The sequence below is a fragment of the Lissotriton helveticus genome, chromosome 6 (assembly GCF_964261635.1).
Source record: "Lissotriton helveticus chromosome 6, aLisHel1.1, whole genome shotgun sequence".
In the NCBI taxonomy this organism is placed as follows: Eukaryota; Metazoa; Chordata; class Amphibia; order Caudata; family Salamandridae; genus Lissotriton; species Lissotriton helveticus.
Window position 1 is genome coordinate 108,549,157 of NC_136067.1, and position 17,635 is coordinate 108,566,791.

The 17,635-nt window shown below is 48.0% G+C and overlaps 1 protein-coding gene across 2 annotated transcripts in view; it reads left to right on the top strand.

Moving 5' to 3' along the window:
• LOC144762300 (exportin-5-like) overlaps positions 1-17,635 on the top strand; it is a 2,334,361-nt gene that overhangs the window by 1,508,106 nt on the left and 808,620 nt on the right. For both annotated transcript variants that reach the window (XM_078647447.1, XM_078647448.1), the window contains one exon: positions 6,207-6,306. In XM_078647447.1, coding sequence (XP_078503573.1) covers positions 6,207-6,306 — 100 coding nt within the window. The remainder of the gene's footprint in view (positions 1-6,206; positions 6,307-17,635) is intronic.

Sequence of the window (17,635 nt, forward strand, 5' to 3'; positions counted from 1 at the left end):
AAAAGGCGGGCTGTGCACAAGCGGACTATGTCCTGCTGGGTAGTCTAGTGTTTAAAAGCCTGTTATTCTCTGGCTGAAAAGGAACTTCTGATACGGTGGCACGCCCATTATACCAGGACGACAGCAGCTACTGATGCATTGGGACGTGGTGTCCCCCTGCAAGACATCTGTCAGGCAACTACATGGGCCTCGCTGCACACTTTTACTAAGCATTATTGGCTTGACAGCCAAGTCCGCAGAGACTGCTTCTTTGGCCGCTTTGTTCTCCGTGACTTTCTGGTGTGATCTTGGTCCGCAGACCCACCACCGGGGTTGGTATTGCTGGGGTATCTATTCTAAGGTAAGGAATCTATCACTAACGTGTCTCTTTCAGATGCACAAGATACTTATCTTCGGTAACGATATAGCTGTAAGAGACATTAGTTAGTGATAGATTCCTTACCACCCCACCCATCCTCCCCGTTCTGCGAACTGTTTTTACGGTTAAGGTCATCCCTTTCAGGGCCCTATTTTCAATGCACCAGTGGTCAGTATCTTGCATGGCTCTGCTTTCCTGGTGTGGAAAGTCGTGTACAGAACTGATGTCAGCACGCGAGGGCGGCGTCTAAGTAGCTGCCATGACGTCATCCCGGCGATTATGACAGACGCGGAGCCGCACAACGCCACCTTGCGATGTGCACGGGTACTGCTGACAAAACCTTTCCGGATCTAGTCTGATGCCTGGGGTTAATTCTAAGGTAAGGAATGTATTACTAACTAATGTCTCTTACAGATGTATCTTTACCGAAGGTAAGTAACTTGTGCATATTTATCAGTGCTCCAATTGCCAAAGACGACCAGCACTCTCAGGGTAGGTGAATCGTTGTTTATTAGAACGTGTAGAAAAGCAGACTCGTTTCAGCAAGCGGCTTTATCTATGTCTGCATTTCGTGCCAGAAAGTTAATTTAAGTATACAAGCAAATTCATTGGATGAGGCTGAGAGCTCATAATCGAAGAGGGAGTACTCTCAAGGCAAGTCACTTACTCCCTTACTGTAGTCCCCATCTTATAATATGCAAAGAAATATAGAGATTCAATTTCATTCATTGCAGTGAGTACTATAGTTGTTCATGTTCATTTATACGATAAATATCACACTCCATATTATAACCATGATTCAACATAAATTATAATGATGGAATAATGAATGTGTTGGTAACAATTACATGATAGCGAAATGAAAATCATAATGCTAGTTTCTTTTGACAATCACAATGCCTCTACTTGTGTCCAGGATGACCAACTGAAATATTGACCTATTCTGTGAGTTCGCTAAATCACAGTCCTCCTTGGATTGTGCCCCGGGTGGACAAATACAGTGACATCCAATCGTCTATAGTGCGTGAATGCACTGTACATGATTTTGAGGATTACATTGTGCAGCATACATGTCAATTACATTGATATGCAAATTATGCCGTTAAATGTAGTGTGATTAGCTGAAGTCATCATTCAACATAGTTGGGCCCTGATGGGAAGCTGGTTCCATATTCTAAGATGCATATACGTCAATAGGCCCCCAAGCAGTAATTTGCCACCTATCTTTAATTATTCTTTTGCTTACTTTATATTCCCAAATGAAAGAAATTCAGCACTCCGACATAAAGCAAGAAAACACCTGGAAAGAGGTCGCAGCATTCACCAAATGAGGCATATCAAGAGACAATTTTCAGAGTAAAGCGTGGGGTTTTATTACTGCCAACCTCTTACCAGAAAGGCTTTCCCAGATGTCATATGAAAACAGCATTCAAATATGTGTGAAAATATATATATATATATATATATATATATATATTATTTACCAAACCAATCTTCTGATTAAAGAAGGCGCTGACTCCGTGAGTTTCAATTCAAACGTATTTATTCCTTTTCAGTTTCTGCTTAGACGCGTTTCGACGGGCTCCTGCCGCCTTGATCACTAACAAATGCATACTGACATTGAGGTTTATATATACACAAAAGCACATTCTCACTGATTGGGTAGTCTCAGTTAATGCTAAATGACAGTTGCTATAGTTACATAGGTTACACCCAAGATGATGACGCTGCTTTAGCATATGACTTGCACATTTGGAACATCCATGAAGTCTTTCCACTGTTACTGTTAAATTCACATGTAACAAATACTTGCAGCATATGTGACCAAACAATTTCGTGCTTAATTTGTACAATGTGATAAATTGTGCCCAACATTACTGTGAGATCGAGCATTAATGGTGACACAGCACACCCCCACTTTCAGCCTATTTTAGTTAACATGTTTTGTGTCCGCGCTTCAGCGAATCCCGTGTGTCCATGCACACAGGCTGGACATTGCTGCTCATATATACATGTGGATTGGTCCGGCGCTGTAATCTCAGAAATGTCAGTTCCCTGAGGCGCGCTTCTGCGAGTTGGCAGCATCTGGATTGTTCAGACTCGGTGAGTGTTTAAAGTGAGAACACCGCGCGCGCGTTCTGTTTGGCCTGATAGCCTAATGCAGTTAAACTATTGAATGTAGATTAATGCTCCTTCTACTTGAAGGATAGCGAGCGGGAACTGCCATTGTATTAATATATATATATATATATATATATATATATATATATATATATATATATATATAATAATGCCCTTACAAGTAATCAAATGCAATTGTTAAATGCATGGGCTAAAGCACAAGCAGATAATTATTGTAAAACAGACGCAAATAGTGAGCACTTATAACTCAAATAATAATGGTGCAAAACATGAGCAGATTATAATAATGGAACATTCATAAATCAAATGCAAGAGAAATTGAACATAAGCAAGTATTAATAATAATGATAATACTGAATATCCACTGCAAAAAATAGGCACTATTAACGCCTTAACCGCGGCGTTTTTTCTGCCGCGGTGCGTGGGTTCTATGGAGTGGGCGGGGCTCCGACGGCAGCACCCCCGAGGTAGTGCTCCCGTCGGCCGATGGGAGCACGGAACGGGTTAAATGGAAGTAATCGAACACAAGAAATATACCCTGTCAAATGAAAGCATGGAAACATAAAATATATACATAGAAAACATCAGATGATTATAACACTCATATAAATGAATGCCAATAAACACGAACCACTTAATACCTGAATGTGTACACAGACACTCACACATTACAATTACAATAATCAGAAAAAATACTTCACTGGCTGCAATAGCTTCATCTTAGTCCACGTAAGACTGGAGGCGTCCAAATGACAATCCTGGGTCCAAGAGACTTCTCAAGCCGGGAAATGCAACACTGAGTGGACACGGCCGTCCCTCAGGAAGAGAACCCAGACTTTCCAAGTGAAGTGACCCCAGTTTTATATTATTCTCAATGTACTAGAAGTTTCAGAGAAGACCTCCTCTGTGCCAAGAAAGCTTTCCAGAGTTGACCAATCTCCGCAAGCATTCCAAAGACAAACAATTTCTCTAGTGTTCTTCTGCCCTTCCACACTACTTGTTTCCCTTATCTTGTACACTTTTAAGAAAGTAAAAAATATTTCAAAAAGTACAAAAACACACTTCAAACAGGAAAAACCATCTTAAACGCGAATAACCCGATTAACCATGAGTAACCTGGTGGCCTGCTTATGTGTGCAAAACTCAGGAGTCAGGATTCAAGATGGCATGAGGGCATGTCAAAGCCAATAATGAAAACTTCATAAAACTTCCCAATGTACAACATAATGCACATTTTGGCATCACTGACTATAACACTACACTGAGACAGAAAAGTACATTTAACACATTCTGTTCCAAGCAAGGCTGGTTTGTAACACTCCTACTCTGCAGCTTTACGGAGACACCAAATGAAATACCAAGGGAAAATGCACGTGCAGATGTCATACATTTAAGATAGAATGAATTAAAACACATGGATTATTTTAAAACAATGGTAGTCAAAGGTCATCACGCGGTCCCAATACATGGGAGTGCCTATAGCACTACACCATACTAAACATATTAAAAGATTGATGATCTAGTGCAATCAGTGACAGTGGAAAAACAGTCAGATTTGAATTACCTAATTTCTAATTTAATTTCTAATTTAAAATACTTCTAGAGCGCAGCGTACACCTTGCGGTTTCTTGGCGCTGGGGGGATCGGCAGCTGAGGGGGAAAGACCAGGGAGAGGTGAAGGGAATTTTGAGGGAGATTAAGTGAGGAAAGCCTGGCTGAAGAGGAACGTTTTCAGATCTCTGCGAAAGGGGAGATACTGAGTGGCAGAGCGGAGGTGGTCAGGGAGTGAGTTCCAAAAGGTTGGAGCCAGGGTAGAGAAATTGGCCCCGCCCCACTTTTTGCGAGTGAAGCGAGGGATATGGAGGAGGGACTTGGAGGAAGACCGGAGTTCTCTTACGGGTACATAAGACTTGATTAGTGAGGAGATGAAGGCGGGGGCAGTGCCCTGGCGGGCCTGGAAGACCATACAACCGATCTTAAATAGGGCCCGTTCCTTTATAGGGAGCCAGTGAAGCTCCCTGAGAAGAGGGGTGGAGTGGTGATACCGAGGAAGACCGTACACCAGCCGGGCTGCTTGGTTCTGAACGGTCTGGAGTCTACGCAGACTGTATGCGGGGATACCGTGGTAGAGAGCGTTTGCGTAGTCCAGTTTCGATATCACAAGTGCGGCCATAATGATCTTAAGTGCCTGGGGGGAAAAGAAGCGGGAGACAGTGCGGATAGTGCGGAGAGAGAGGAAGCAGGAGGACACCACAGAGCTGATTTGTGAATGGAGGGTGAGTTGGCTGTTTATTTTGACACCAAGTGTTTTGACCGTGATGGAGGGGGTCGGTGCAGTGCCAAGGGAGGGGGGCCAGAAGAGAGAGTTCCAGGGACTGGACGAACCACCAGTGAGAACCAGCTCGGTTTTATCCGGGTTCAGCTTACCTGCTGTATTATCCTCTGCAGAACCATATAAAGAAAACATTTTCAGGATTTCATGAAGCATGATTTTAGTAAGATCAAGTGGCTTCAGTTTATAAAAGAAACTTTAATAGAAATGGGGATGGGTAAACTGTGGGAGAACCCTGAATTGACCCCATTCCCATCACAAAAAGAGCTTAAGGCTGTTTATTTGGATTATAGGATCAACTTTGACTAGGGATTTTCTATTGATAAAACACAAGCTTGAGTTTGAATCTTATTTGGACCTTATTTCAAAACCAATGTCTAGGAAGCTCTATCACCAGTTTAGGGTAGGTTCTCTGCCGATTAGAGCTTTCACCAGTAGATGGCACAAGCCTACGACAGAATTGTGACCCCTGTGCTTGGCACAGTCAGAATCCATCCCCCACATACTATTCGTCTGCCCGGCTTATAGGTTACCAAGGAGGAAATGGCTCAAACCCATTTGTACCATTCTTGACACAAGAGTTTCCACTGAGGCCCTGAGGATTTTACAGACATGTACCCAGGAATCTATTGTTATTGCCATAGCAAAATTCCTCAGCTGGGCATGTGTGATTCGGGCTAATAAACTTATAGTACATTGACTTGATCTGTTTTAAACTGTTTGTGGGATATGGGGTAGCTCAAATCTGACACACTGTAGTATAATGGGGGTATGGCCTATGACAGATTGGGGCAGTTCCAATCACCTTCACTGCAATGAGCCCCTGGTTTCATTATTTTCTTTTTTACTATCAACTCAATGCCGTATCTGATGTGGTTTAATATTCTATTTTAATTGAATCATTGTGTCTGTTTAGAACAATATTATCATGCCATGACTCAATTATTTTAACCAAGTATTTTTTATAACTTGTTAATTTTTAATTGAAGACTCTATGAACTGAACTGAATTTAGTACTGCCCAAGGGACGACTTTTTACTGGTGACTTTTTTCTCCCTTGGTTAGACTGACATGACTATTCTGGTATTGTTTGGTTAGAGTAGTGTAATTGTTCTGTGAAGGTTTTCCTTTGTGTAGCTTTGATGAAAGCTTTGTTAGATCAACCTAGTTCTAACACTACTTTATTGAACGTTTATTTCTATGGAAATTTACGGTGTAAAAAGGAACTCTGTTGAGCATGTGCGGGCAAATACCAAATGATAATCAAAAGGTTGAGAAACTGGAATATTGTGTGTGTTGAATAAGTCTTGCAATTGCATGCTGATTCCAGAATAATTAATGTGTTTTCATTCCTACCTTTTGTTAATGTCACAGGTTATTATCTGATCCAGAAACATTCATCCCATATGTTGGGGCAGACCTCCAAACCAGTGACGCAGACACAGAAAATTCTAAAGCACTATATCGTTCAAGAGTATGTATTCATCATCACAAATGGCTCCACTAGTTTTGTGAAACAATTGACAATTCATCAGTTTGCTCTGTGTTTCATAAGGTTTTCTAATGTACGTATTCACAGAAAGATGTGAATGCCTTTGTTCTTAACCTATATATCGAGAAGCTGTTAGAATATAAATCCATATTGTATGGTTTGGAGTTTACACTACAGACTGTCCCTATGTCACCAGACTGTGGAGTTTGATTTTATCTATCTAATTCTGTACTAAAACCTATTCTGTTTTTGATAGTCTATCTCAATCATTAAATTAGTCTCCTTATTTTTATGAAACTCATCCACAAAACCGTAATGCAAATTTGATAGATTATAAAAACCTTTATAAAACATGCAATGTTTAAGAAATTCATTTTCAAAGGTATATTCCACTAGACAATCAGTACTAAGTACAGGTAAATATAAAACTGTAAACTATGCCTATACAGAAATCACCACAGAGATTGAGGTAAAAGGACTATCAAAATTGCCATTCTCATTAGGAGCTCAAATATCTTTTGCTAGAATCCAGTACACATTGGATAAATGATGCCACTGCAAAACTATGGTCTGTTTCTTTTGTTCAGCTCAATTTAAAAGGCGTTGGCTACACATCTGATGCCTAAACACCGAAAAACTGTGGGGTTCTAAACTTTCTATACAAAAGACAGAAAAGCAGGAAATTAGATCTTGTCTCTGTCTGCTTAGAGCAGGTTCATAAATCTGAAAGTACATGTGATCCCATCCAATTCTTTACACATTCCTAAGAGGGACAGCATGTGACTTAAAATGGACATAAAGAGCCGTCATTTGTGGGTCTAAATATAGTTTGTGTCATGGTAAAAATGTAGGTTGCCAATTTGCCAAGCCCGTCGTAGATAAAATGGTCTTGCAATGTGTTTTTATTTTCAGTTAGGCAACCAAGCTTAACTGGTGTAGTCCCTTATCATCTGCTTGTTTCTGGAGCTTTCCTAATTTGAGATTTGGCAAGTGTAGCACCACTCCTTCACATGTTTGAACAGCTATAGATGATCTGTGGAGTCCTAGACATTAACTCTCTGACAGTGTTACTAAAGATCATCATTTCCCGGCTATATAATACTTGCAAACCACCATAGAAGGTGAGTGTAATATAGCCCATCATTCTATCTGGTGTAGCCAAAGCTTTCGAAAAAGTAGATACATTTGGCACAGCTAGCGGTCATAAAAAGGACTTGCATACATTTTTAGGTTAAAGCCCGTCGTTTGCTAAAGACATCTTGGGGGCATTAAAAAAGATTCCCTGGGAATACATTCCGCCTTTTGCTTACCATTAGCTTTGTAACTCACATTTGATTGCTTTCCATTTGCTGGCTTTATTTGTTTTAGGCTGTCCAGCTTGAATTTGTCCCTCCTGCAGTGCATACCCTGTTTATTGTATTCTTCCACCAGTGCTTGTATTCTGTAAAAAGGCTTTAACTCTTGTTCTTACTATGTTACATTTGCTGTGTATTTAAAGACGGGGGTCAAATGACCTGATCTGTCTTCCAAGGGAGCTTGGTGTTTACTTTTCTTTCTCAAGCTTCAAAGTGAGAGGATTTATTTGACAGGAATTTTTTTCCACCACACAGCAAAATGTAAATGTCTTTAAATGAACTGTGCAGACATATCTGAAAGAGACACGTTAGTATTAGATTCCTTACCTTAGAATATCCCCAGGCGTCAGACTGGATCCGGAAATATTTGCGTAGCAGTACCCTTGCGCGTCGTAAGGCATCGTCTGCGGCTCCACGTCTGTCGTCGGCGTCGTGGGTGCCGTGATGACGTCGTCGGAGTACTTAGACGCCGCCTCCGCGTGCTGACGTCAGTTCTTCTTTTTTCCGCGCCAGCAAGCGCAGATCTGGAAAAAGCAGTAACCCTAGTCATTTTTTGACTAACTTTTTGATCGATTTTGATCATTTCTCGAAGTCTTTCAACTCCGATCGGTGCCGTAGGGATGCCCGGCTTTAAGTACTGCGAGGATTGCGACCGCCTGATGTCGGTCACGGATCCTCACCACCTGTGTTTAACTTGTCTAGGCGTCGATCACGACGACAAGGCCTGCTCCGACTGCCGGGCCCTCTCTTCGAAAGCCAGGCGGGAGCGGTCCCGCAGGCGACTCGAACTCCGGCAGTCGGTCCCGGGGCGCGAGAGGTCTTGGTCCCATGGGAGGTCGAGGGACAGGTCGCTGGCTCGGAGCCACCACAGCTCCGAGAGTAGGCCGCACTCCTCCGGGTCGAAGTCGTCGTCAGGTAAGAAGCACAAGAAGTCCAAGAGGCGTCATCGCTCTGCGGACTCCCCCCGACACTCGCGCGATGCGGCCGGGGGTTCGGGTGACACCACCCACGCGGCTCCGACGGAGTCGCGGGCGCCACGTGCAGCTCCACACCCTCCGGTCCCTGGGCTGAATGCGTCGCAGGAGGAGATCGAGCGCTTCCTCATGGCCATGAGGAAACTCACTCCTCCGACGGGCTCCGCGGCGCCTTCGGGCCCAGCAGACCCGTCTGGGACCCCTAGCGGGTTGGGGGGTTCAGCCCCGACGCCGTCGGGTGTTGCGGCCCCGGCGCCTTCGGGCCCGGCGTTCGCAGGTTCCCGCTATGCCGACGCCGCCGGCGCCTTCGGGCCCGGCGCCGAGGGGTTCAGTTGTCCCGGCGCCGGTGGACCTTACGACCTCCCCGGCGAGGGACCCTCAGGTGTCGCCTCCGGCGCCGTCCTCTGGCGGCGCCGTCCCCGGTTCCACCTTCGTTCCTGTTCCGGCGCCGCGACGGCCCCGATGGGCGCCGCTCCAGACGTCGTTTGGAGAGTTTCACTTCTATGAACAGGCCCCATTAGTTGAGAACCCTGAGTTTAAGGAGATGGGTGATGAAGAGGACTGGGAGGGGTCTGAGGACCCTCTGACCAGAGAGTGTCAGTCTCATGAGGACTGGGCAGGAGACCTTGGGGAGGCCAGTGGTCTGGACACCTCTCGAGACATTGGTTTTGTCTCCCCTCCTACCGTGGCTTCGGAGGAGGGGGCAACCTACAGTGTGGTGCTGATGAGGGCTGCCAAGACCTTGGCCCTTGAGCTCCCCGTCGCGGCCGTGAGGACTAGTCTCCTCACTGAGGTCCTTAAACCGCAGTCAAGCTCGGCCGAGCATCTGCTGCCCTTTAATGAGGCCTTGACCGACGTTCTTCTGGGCACTTGGTCCAAGCCCGCTACGGGTTCGCCTGTAGATAGGAACGTGGCCAGACGCCACCGCCCAGCACCGGGCGACCCATGTTTCCTGTCCACCCACCCTACCCCCGAGAGCCTGGTCATCCAGGCCTCCAATTCCCAGACCGCATTCCCGTCGGCACCGCCGGATAGGGAATCCAAGAGGTACGAGCAGTACGGCAAAAAGATCTTCTCGTCCCTTAGTCTGGGACTGCGGTCTTCCAACACTGCATGCCTCTTGGGCCGTTACACCCACTCTCTGTGGGATACGGTCGCGGAAGTGCTGCCAGGGTGTCCGTTGGAGGTACGGGCCAAACTCGGCCAAGCCCTTGTGGAGGGCCGGGATGCAGCCAAATATTCCATACGGTGTGGGCTGGATACCACCGACTCACTGGGTAGAGCAATGGCAACGACGGTGGCGGTCAGACGCCACGCCAGGTTGAGGTCCGCCAACTTTTCGGCCGATGTCCAGAGCACCTTGATGGACTTGCCGTTCGATGGCCGTCGCCTCTTTGGCGACAAGGCAGACCATGCGCTCGACCGCTTTAAGGACTCCAGGGCTACGGCCAAGTCCATGGGCCTCTCGGCCCGCGCCAGCAATCGGCTGCCTTTCATTCCTTTCGTGGCCACGGAAGGGGTGTACCCACACGTGCTGCCAGCCACGCTCCGCAGGGTAATACCCAACGCGGTGGCGGCCGTGGGAACCGCCGTCCCGGCGGTCGGGGACAACGGCGAGGTCAGTCCACACCTCCCCCGCAGCATCCGCCTCAAAACACTCCTACTCCGTGCTTTCAGGCCCATGTGACGCCAGTGGGGGGCAGGGTTCGCCATCACCACCTCCACTGGCGCACCGTCACTTCGGACAGGTGGGCGCTGCAGATCGTCCGAAGGGGCTACTCCCTCCCCTTCGAGGCGACTCCTCCAGCCATGCCACTGCAGAACCACTGTGTATCGGGGGATCATTTGCGACTTCTGCAGGAGGAAGTTACGGCCCTCTTGGCCAAGGGGGCCATCGAGCGCGTTCCTGGGCCAGAAGTAGGGTGTGGTTGCTACTCCCACTATTTCCTGGTACCCAAGAAGGGCAAAGGGGGCCTACGCCCTATCTTGGACCTACGGAACGTCAACGGCTTCCTCCGGAAGGAGAAGTTCAAGATGCTGACACTGGCTCAGGTCCTAGCTGCTCTGGACCCAGGAGACTGGATGGTAGCGTTGGACTTGCAGGACGCTTATTTCCACATCCCCGTCCTGCCGGCCCACCGGCGCTACCTGCGGTTCACGGTTGGCCACGAGCACTTTCAGTATACCGTGCTCCCCTTCGGCCTTACCAGCGCCCCACGGGTGTTCACAAAGGTGATGGCGGTGGTCGCAGCTCACCTGCGCAGGTTGGGGGTTTCAGTCTTTCCCTACCTCGCCGACTGGTTGTTGAAGACGGGCTCGCCCCAGACAGTCGTCAGCCACCTCCAGACTACGGCAGACCTCCTGCACCGGCTGGGGTTTTCCATCAATGTGCCGAAGTCACACCTGTGCCCCTCTCAGAAGCTCCTTTTCATCGGAGCGGTTCTTGGGTCTATCCACCCCACCAGCGGGCCCGGGATATTCGGGCTCTGATTCCCATCTTTCAGCCGTTATTTCGGGTCTCGGTCAGATTGACGCTGCGGCTTCTGGGGCTGATGGCCTCCTGCATCCTGCTGGTGCATCACGCCAGGTGGCGGATGCGGGCTCTGCAGTGGGACCTGAAGTTTCAGTGGGCCCAGCATCAGGGCAACCTATCCGACCACGTCCTGATCTCGGAGGGCACTGCGAGACAGCTGCAGTGGTGGCTCACGGACCGCGATTGGGTCAGCGGCAGATCCCTCTCCCTTCCCCAACCGGAGCACGTAGTTGTGACGGATGCGTCCCTCCAGGGCTGGGGAGGCCACATGGGAGAGGCGGAGATCAGAGGCCTCTGGTCTCCGGCGGAGGCCCGACTCCACATCAACCTGTTGGAGTTACGGGCGATTTGTCTAGCACTACGCGCTGCTGCTGGCGCTCTCGCTTTTAACAACTCCCTGATTTTGTATCTGATTTTGGACTTTATTTGTTGCACTTTTCCCCTGCTTTTAGCTGGGTTTCGCCCCCTCCCTCATTCCGCATTTAAATTGGCTCCTTCACCGCCGCTTGGCGGGCCTGGGTCCCGGGGGTGGTCCACTGTGGGCGCCATTTTGCTTTGGGCTAACGGTAGAAAATCGGGCGCCATCTTGGAGCGTCCTCGCGCTCGCGCTGGGATTGGTGGCTCTATTTAATGCTTTCCTCTCCCGCGCAGCGGGATGCGCAGGTTGGGACGCCGTCGCTTAGCCGGAGTCGTGCCAGAGTCCTGCCCGTCTGCGCTCGTCCGCGACGAGGAGGCGCGTGGCGGGGCAGGTCCTGGTCCTCTCCGTTGTGGCTCTCATCAGTCCATCTGCGATATGGTGTCATATACACGGTCAGAGCTGCTGGCTATAGAGCACAGGAATAGGGTATGTATTTGCAAGCCTGTTGATCCTTTAGTAGGCCCATACAGCTGTGCCTGTAAGGGTTGGTCACTTGCGAGCCCTACTAAGATCCGCTCCCTGGAAGACGCTACCCCTATCATACGCAAGCACGTTACGTCTCGGGACCTCCGGATCTGGTGCTTAAACGTGAGATCTCTGGTCAAACATCACCAGTCCATATATGATCTGCTTGAAAAAGAAGACCCTGATCTTTTTCTATTGACCGAAACCTGGCTTCAGGATGCTGACTCTGCTATTTTGAATCTTGCCTTTCCCCAGAACTATACGGTCTTTACGTCCAACAGGACCACAAGAGGAGGTGGTATCGCCATGGCAGTCAAATCCTGCTTTCCTGCTGAATGGAAACTGTCGGGGCTGCCCGCCTGTGAAAGTGCTATCTTCAAAGTTGCTTTTAGCCATCATTTTACGTTCAGCGGTATGCTCATCTACCGCCCTCCCGGCAATGATACTGTCTTCAAATCCGCGCTGGCCGATATGGTGAGCCCTATAGCGCTCGGTTGTGCGAATTTTAACATCTTGGGGGACCTTAATATCCATTTCGATAATAGGTCATCCACAACCGTGAACACTCTGCTGGCGGATCTTGAAGCTCTTCAACTCATCCAGCTTGTTACTCTTCCTACCCACTCAGGGGGCCATATTCTGGACCCCTTTTTTTCCACGCTTGAGGGTGTGAAGGTGTCAGACCCGATGCAGATGGGATGGACGGATCATTTGCTAGTGGAAGCCTTCTGTCCTGTCCACGATAAGTCTTTCAAATCGGTGGACAGGCCTACTCTAAAAAGACTTTGGCATAAACTCAAACTTGAAGAGTTTTACAGTTTACTGGAACAGAAACCTTTGAGCGCCTTTGCTAACGTGGACCAAGGCTACCAACAGTTCTGCACTTGGATCTCTGAGGCTCTTGACTCCCTTATACCTTTGCGGTGGTCGAAAGGCCGGGCAAAAACATCTAGCCCATGGTATAATGAGTCCCTTGCCGAGCTGAAAAAATCTTGCCGGGAAACAGAGAGGGAGTGGAGAAGATCTTACGATCCTGCTCTGAAAATCCGGTATTTTGCCGATCTGAAGCTCTATCAAAGGGCCATCTGCAGAACACGGGCCGCTTTTTATGCTCAGGAATTTGCAGCCAGTACTAATCCATCTAAACTGATCTTTAAGGTCCTGAAGGACCTCATGAAAAAAAGAGCCACCTCGGAGGTGATTTGCACAGACTCCCATTGTGAGAATCTGGGCATTTTTTTCCTGGAGAAAGTGCAAAAAATTTACCGAGGATTTGATCAATGCCGGCTGAATCCAGAGGTAATTGCCCCGATTCTTTGGGGTATGAGACCATGGCTACTCTTTACAACAATGGAGAGAGAGAGGGAAAAATAATAATGCTAGGCACTATGTGAGGTGGGAACTCCTGGTCCCCCAATTAATCTGGAAAAAACAATAGAGGAGTAACCCCTCGTAGGTAGGGAGAAAAATAACTCTCTGACAATGAGCACTAGTGCTCTGGTTAGCAAATTTTACCCCAACCTGTTACTGGATAAGGCATATCCTTATAGAAGACCCCTCACTCACCAACCTGGTTGGTGACATGCTTCATCATCGGGGTCCCACCCCATAAGCCGAGTGCCTACGGGGTGTGCTGCGACACCTGATTACAGTGGAGCTGGTTTCGTTTTTATGTGTTCAAGACTATCAAAAATTGTGTATTAAAAAGGGCCAACACTACTCACTTCAAGTATTTATTCTTGAGCGCTTGAACCCTTAGTAAAAATCAAGTGTGGCACCTTTGCCTAATTAGGAAGGCTTTGGTGTCAAAAAGTCGTATTAAAATATATAAAAATAGCAAAAGTGTGCTATGTGAATATACAAAATTATTGTTTAAAAAGGTCTACATGTTTCAACCCATACATGGATCCAAGGGTTTTCGTCAGGACCGTAGGTGATTTGAACTGGGTGGTCCGCCCGCGCTAAGGAGCGTCCTGCCCTAGTTCAATTTAGAGATCGTAAATAAGGATCTCGTGCAAAAAGGTGCGTTTTTCACTTTTGGAAAAAACCTGTGAAAAGACAGGGAAACAAAAAACAGGAAGGGGTCACACACAGGGGTAGACAAAATGGATTGTACCACATATAACATATATATTCATGATCATTAGGACAATCATAATATCCACGTGTGGAATCATACCAGCATATCACTATCGCGATTGGAACATATCTATTGCGTGGGTGGCAACAGAAATATAGTGATAAAATGCCGGGAGGTGCCTTTCAATCAAAGGGCAGCCGCCAAATGAGGGGCGTCGATATGGTTTGGCGTCTGGAATACGTGAAAAACAGGGGTCGATAAATGGGAGAGTGACCTATTAGCGTGCTGCGCTGTGATCGGCTGCCAAATAGATGTGAGCAGTCGTGAGAAAAACCGTCTCAATAGTATTGGGGCGGCTAGTTATTTAGTGCTTACGCTTGGAAGCGAAAATCTCGCTTCATAGGCACCAGCGTAACCAAGTTGACAGGATTCCGTCTCCTGTAGGTAAAAAAACAACAAGTATCCCGTGTCAGCGCTGTGGCCAAAGCGCTCTGACAGTCGAGTATTGCCCCAAGAAAAATTACGGTCGATCGTTCCCGCATAGCGGTCCTTCAAGTGTACTTACTTGTCGCTTCTGTTCATCAGACCGATTAACCTACTTGGTTCTTGCTCGGCGTGCCCCGTGGAGTGTCTCCGGTGTCTGTTTGCCGGTAATGTGAACACTTCCTCGTTGGGCGTGGCCGGGTCACGTGTGGTGAGCACGTGATCCGGAGGTGGCCAATCACAATGTTCGGTGAACACTGTTGTAGGACTTACCCAAGTAAAGCAATGTTTACTTCGCCATGGTAACGGGTGTAGTGATCTAGGGCGGACAGCGCTCGCTTAGCTGAGCCATAGTTCTAGGGTATTTTTTATCGTGTTTCTGAGCATAAACATGGGTGTGAATGGGGAATATTTACAAGGTGTTAAGTATACAGAGATTACTTTCAGGACATAGGAAAACGGGCAGGGTTGCCGTTTGGAGGCTTTGGCAAAATAGAACAGGCATAGAATAACTCCGTGTGGTGGGTCTGGATTCCAACATGCTCTCTTATGTCAATACATTGTTCCACGGAATATTATCGTTTAAGCCGGTTTTGTGCGTGGAAAGTCTGTAGACCCATCTCTGTTCCTTCTCGTATAGGCGTTTGTCTAGGTTTGTACCAGGTTGTACTTGTTCAATTATTGTCCATTTTATATCATCGGCAGTGTGACCTACCGACAAAAAATGTTCAGTAAGCTTTGTATTTGTCTTTTTGCACCTGATGGTGCTCCTGTGCTCTCCGATGCGAAGTTTTATTTTTCTACTGGTCATTCCTACATAATGCAAGTCGCATGGGCATGTCAATCTGTAGATGACATTCTCGCTATTGCAGTTAGTCTGCCCTCTTATTGTCGCAGCACACCCCGTAGGCACTCGGCTTATGGGGTGGGACCCCGATGATGAAGCATGTCACCAACCAGGTTGGTGAGTGAGGGGTCTTCTATAAGGATATGCCTTATCCAGTAACAGGTTGGGGTAAAATTTGCTAACCAGAGCACTAGTGCTCATTGTCAGAGAGTTATTTTTCTCCCTACCTACGAGGGGTTACTCCTCTATTGTTTTTTCCACCATGGCTACTCTACCAGACTTGTCCACTGAGATCTTTGACAAACTTAGCCTCAGGGTGAAATCAGGCTCTCCTCTGGACCCGCTGAAGTCAGCTCTTATCAGCACTCTTTCCCCGCTGTGTCGGGCTCCCATATTGAATCTTATCAATATGTCACTGTCCAATGGAACGGTACCCACTGCCTGGAAACAGGCAGTAGTCACTCCAATTTTAAAAAAGGCCAACTCTGACCCTCGGTTACCAGAAAATTATCGACCTATATCCCTACTGCCTTGGATAGCTAAAGTAACGGAAGCCCACGTCAACTCAGTTCTGTCTGAGCACCTGGCTCGCAATCAGATACTGGATCCTAGCCAGAATGGCTTCCGGCCAGGACACAGTACCGAGACGGCATTACTTTACATCACTGAACATCTTCGCCAGGTACTTGATTCCGGACGGACAGCAGCGCTTTTGCTATTAGATCTAAGCGCTGCTTTCGATACTGTGTCCCACCATATACTGATCCAACGACTAGAGGAAGCTGGAGTCACTGACATCGCTCTCCAGTGGTTTCGATCATTTTTGTCTGATCGAACCTTTAAAGTGGCAATACCACCAGGCCAATCCATCATCCATCCCTTGGAGCTGGGAGTCCCACAGGGCTCCTCGTTGAGCCCCACAATGTTCAATCTCTATGTGAAACCGTTGGCTGCAGTCGTCAAACAGTGGGGTCTGACGATGACCTCATATGCTGACGACACGCAGCTGGCGGTGACACTCAGTGGAGACCCTGAGGTGGAGGCCCCCAGATTCCGTGCGGGTCTTGTGGCAGTAGCAAGCTGGCTTCGCACCAACTGCCTACAGTTGAATGCCACCAAAACTGAGATGTTGGTATTGGGGAAGCACGCTGAGCTATGGGGAAACCAGTGGTGGCCACCAGAGCTGGGCGTTATTCCGATTCCAGCTGCTGGAGTGAAAAATCTAGGCGTTTGGCTGGACCCCGCGCTCACTTATACGGACCATACTAAGAAGGTGGCTGCCACGTGTTATGGCATCCTGCGGGGCATAAGGCCGGTCTTAAAGTACTTTGATCCCCCCACCAGACAGCTCGTGGTCCAGGCATCGATTTTATCTCGGCTGGACTATGGGAGTGCGCTGATGTTAGGGATGAATCAGGCGGAGGCCTCTAGGCTACAAAGGGTGCAAAATGCTGCGGCACGGGCCATTGTGGGCCTCCCCAGACACTGCTCTGTGTCTGGTACCATCTCGGCCCTACACTGGCTTCCGGTCAGACAGCGGATCAAGTTTAAAGCGCTGTGCTTGGCCTTTAAAATTCTGAAATGTTCTTCGCCGCCGGCACTTGCAAATCTACTTATTCCTTACATCCCTCTGAGATCATTGAGATCAGAGGCTCTCCATCTGGCAGTTTGCCCTCGTTTTAAATTGAGTAGAATGGGTGGCCGCTCTTTCCGGGTGCTGGCAGCAGGGTTATGGAACTCTCTCCCGGTGTGCACTCGAGCTCTTAATGACTTACTCGCCTTTAGGCAGGCGATTAAAACCTTCCTGTTTCCCGCCCGTGAATAGTCATCCCTTTCTTTTATTGTGTGTTATGTTATAGTGCCTGTCAAAGCGCCAGGACGCCCCTTTGCTGGGGCAGCTGTGCGCTATAGAAAAATAAATAACATAACATAACACTGAAAGCATTCCTCCCCTCTGTCCGGGGGAGTGTAGTGCAGGTGTTCACGGACAACACCACCGCCATGTGGTACTGCAACAAACAGGGCGGGGTGGGGTTGTGGACCCTTTGCCAGGAGGCTCTGCGCCTCTGGCAATGGCTGGATTGCCAGGGCGTGACCCTGGTGGCTCAACACCTGGCGGGTCTCTGAACGCCACGGCACTAGCTCAGCCGTCGGTG